At 43.1% G+C, this 3500-nt stretch overlaps 1 protein-coding gene across 1 annotated transcript in view; it reads left to right on the top strand.

The window, feature by feature from the left end:
• The window catches only part of LOC101848741 (protocadherin alpha-6), a gene marked incomplete at its 5' end in the record, with an annotated part of 80960 nt that extends 77567 nt beyond the window's left edge, over positions 1 to 3393 (top strand). The window contains 1 exon segment of the mRNA XM_013081150.2: positions 1060 to 3393. Within this exon segment, the coding sequence (XP_012936604.1) occupies positions 1060 to 1538 (479 nt within the window).
• Positions 3394 to 3500: the final 107 nt, after the last annotated feature.

Below are 3500 nucleotides of genomic sequence, written 5' to 3' on the forward strand. Positions count from 1 at the left end.
CTCTTTCTCTCTCTCTCTTTCCCTCTCTGTCTCTGTCTGTGTCTCTCTCTCTTTCTCTCTCTGTCTGTCTGTCTCCCTCTCCCTCTCTCTCTGTCTCTCTCTCGGTCTCTCTTTCTCTCTCTCTCTCTCTTTCTTTCTCTCTCTCTTTCCCTCTATATCTCTGTCTCTGTCTCTCTGTCTCTCTGTCTCTCTCTGTCTCTCTCTCTCTCTCTCTCTCTCTCTCTCTCTCTCTCCGCCTCTATATTTCTCTCTTTCTCGTTAAACGGTCTTACGTCATAGAAGGATCATTATGGAGAATGTCGTGCAGGTGTTATCCTCTAATTCACCCCCAGCTCCCCGCAGGTTGACTGCTTCACAAAGCCTGTCACGATGATACCAATTAGCCTTTGTTCCTTTCTTTTAAACCTTAAAATATAGCTCGGGCAGGGTTGTGAATCTAGTTGTGCTTACGTCTATAAATTTGTAACTTTGCGTTTGTTGTTGTTTAAGAAATAATTTCGCAGTGTGTAGTACTTATAATAACATAGAAAGAAAAACACTCAACTAGTAGGACGGCAGGCGTCTGTGATGTAGTGGTTAGGTACATGTACTTCGTTGCCGCACGCAGAAGACCGGAATTCGATTCCTGTGAGGGGAGAATATTTATTAAGTACTGCAGTCTTTCTGCTTGCGTTAGCTCGGACAAGCAGAGTCAAATCTCCATCCTAAATTATGTTTATTAGTGCCAATAGGGACGTAAAGACACTTACATGCACATTGTTAATTTACAATTTGGTGAAGTTTGGAAATAAATGCCGTCGTCTCAAGATCCCTATTTTCTTTTAACAGAAGCCTTTAGAAACTATTGCCTCATAGTTGACTTACCAACTTGTTTAACTATGATTATAGTGTTTATTGTCTAATACTTCTGAAGTTGTCATTTTAGTACAGAAATAGTGACACTCTCTTTAACTTACAAAAAAAGATAATGGTTTTGTATTGCTCAACTCAGTCTCTTATCGCCTCAAAAAAGCCGGTGTTACATTCCCCTTGTTTGACTCTCCCCTTATTGTCCCCCAGATGGCTCCATCATGAACAACCTGAACCACCCGACCCGCCCACAGCGCCCCCTACACGGTCCCCGAGTGGCCAACATCCCTCGCTCTGGATTCCCTCCCTTGTCCGGGAGACAACTGGGTCACTCCCTCGACGCGCAGCTGCCTTCCCAGAACCCTCCTCGCTCCTTCAGCGCCCCGCCTGTCAAGCACGTATCCTTCCGCGATGACTACCGCAGCGAATGGCCGGAACTACTTCCTCCCCACCCACGGGGTCACGGAGCCATGATGCCCCCACCCATCCCGGAAAAGTGGGGGTCCGCCTCCAAAGTTGGTCATGGTGGCGTCCCGAGGGGGATGGGTGAGCTCACGGTCAACCTTGATCACAGTTTCGAGACAGCTGAGGACGGCAACAGTACGACGACAAGCGGCAGCTACACTGTGGACGATCTGTCGCCGCGAGGCATTGGCATCAACTACAACCCTGAGCAGGCTGTGGTCTGAAGGAGACTTCTCTGAGACTCACTACGCCAAAAAGTTTGAGAGACACAACAGAATGCACATTGTACCTTTGGGAGCTCACACAATGATGAAAAGGCTTTGTTCGTCAACAGAGATTTCTAAAGTCTCAATACACAAAAAAATGCTGAGTAACAAAGACTGATTTGTGTCACAGTAATGGGAACTCAAGCAACGGATAACAACCAGCATATTATGTTGACATGTGAGCGCTATGTCCCATCCAGTATGCCTAAAATCTGGACCGTTCAGATACCGATCATTTCGTACTTTTCGAATAAAGTCTCTACAAACTTTCAAGTTTCTAGAGCTACATAGGAGTGTCGAACGTATGGTTTCAGGTTTAAACTAAATCAGAATGGGCATACATTTTTCGATGATCAGACAAGTTGTCCCTTTGCACTGACTTAATCGTGTCCTGTTGGTCATTCAGCTCACTTCACACTTACACAAGTCTCTAAGATCGCAATCTTTGGGAACTTAACAAACACGCTGTGAACGTGAACATTGAGGACACAAACGACGACCACATTGTGCCATGTCCTGGAGAGTTTTGACTTGTGAGCAAATGGCTCAATAACTAAGTTGAGCAATAGACTACAAGAACTGCCTACGTAATAAGGATGCAGAACGTTGATTTCCCTTCACAACATGATCAACTTATTGTGTTGTTCTTGGGATGAAATCGTCACAACAGAATGCTTTTCTTCATCTCATCCAGGGCAACGAAATACTACTTTGATCTTGCCCTCGTCCCGTGTCTGACAAGAGTAAGCATATTCAGTGGGCTGTAATGATGTATGTTCTCCACGGAGTCTGAGATGTTACAATAGAATAAACCGACCCGTGAAGGAAGCTATTATGAAGTCACAAGAGCCTTACGGTAGTAAATTAAAAGTTTATTTTTACAAATTAAAAAGGACTGACCAATTTAGGCAGAGCGTGAGAAAGTGCTTCTTCTAGAAAGTGCGCGCAGCCACACTGTCGAACTTACTGGTTATGACGTAAGACTTTATGTAGGCACATTTCGTTGTTACAAAGACTTCATGAGACAGAAAACCTGTCAGACTTAAGATGAGCTTTTAGCCATTCGAAGGCTTTGTGAAGAAGGTGTGTTTCTGACTTCTTGTGAGCATCACTTTTATTAATTGAGCAAGGAACCAAGCCAGCGACGGAATGTATGAAAACATTGATTTTCGTTTCCTCGAACTAGTCACCCGTTCCTTGTAGAAACAATTACTCGTGTAATTGAAACTACTCACAAGATAGCTAAACCTGAGACAACATGACAATGGTCTCTGTTGAACGGCATACATAGAACCTCGATGAGCTTTTTAAAAACAAAACTATTAGCTGTGCACAGCAGACGCAACGTTTCCTGGAAGTATTACAACTGAGAAACCAAAGACAATTAGACGGTTTTCAACCTTCTAAGACTTTTCAGTTGTTTTTTATATGCGTGGTAAGAGCTGCGCGGTATTTGGTCATGTTCATATTGTATGGATGAGATTTACACTTTACTACCTTCTGAGAGATTCCATGACATGTACACTAGTAGACAGCCCTTGGCATAAACTGTCAACATATCTTTTCTCATTTTTTTGGGTCATTTTGTAAGTAAGAACATTTATGTTGAAATGTTCATACAATTTAGTATTTTACTCCCCCCCCCTCCCCCTTTTTTTCTTTAATTTAAAGGCTCTGGCTGCTGTGGCCAAACCTTTGAAATATCTTGAGAAACTATAATGACTGTAGTAGTAAGGTCCCGAGATTCCTTTTCTATAGTTTTTTTTCGAAAACGCAGTCTCTCCTTTACGTTTTCGATCAGTTAAAAAAAAAATATTCACCCTATTAAGCAAACCAGTCTGTCTAACTTTTCATCCTTCCCTCTCTCCATCCATCCATCCATCCATCCATCCATCCATCCATCCATCCATCCATCCATCC

This window comes from Aplysia californica, unplaced genomic scaffold (assembly GCF_000002075.1).
Source record: "Aplysia californica isolate F4 #8 unplaced genomic scaffold, AplCal3.0 scaffold00118, whole genome shotgun sequence".
NCBI lineage: Eukaryota > Metazoa > Mollusca > Gastropoda > Aplysiida > Aplysiidae > Aplysia > Aplysia californica.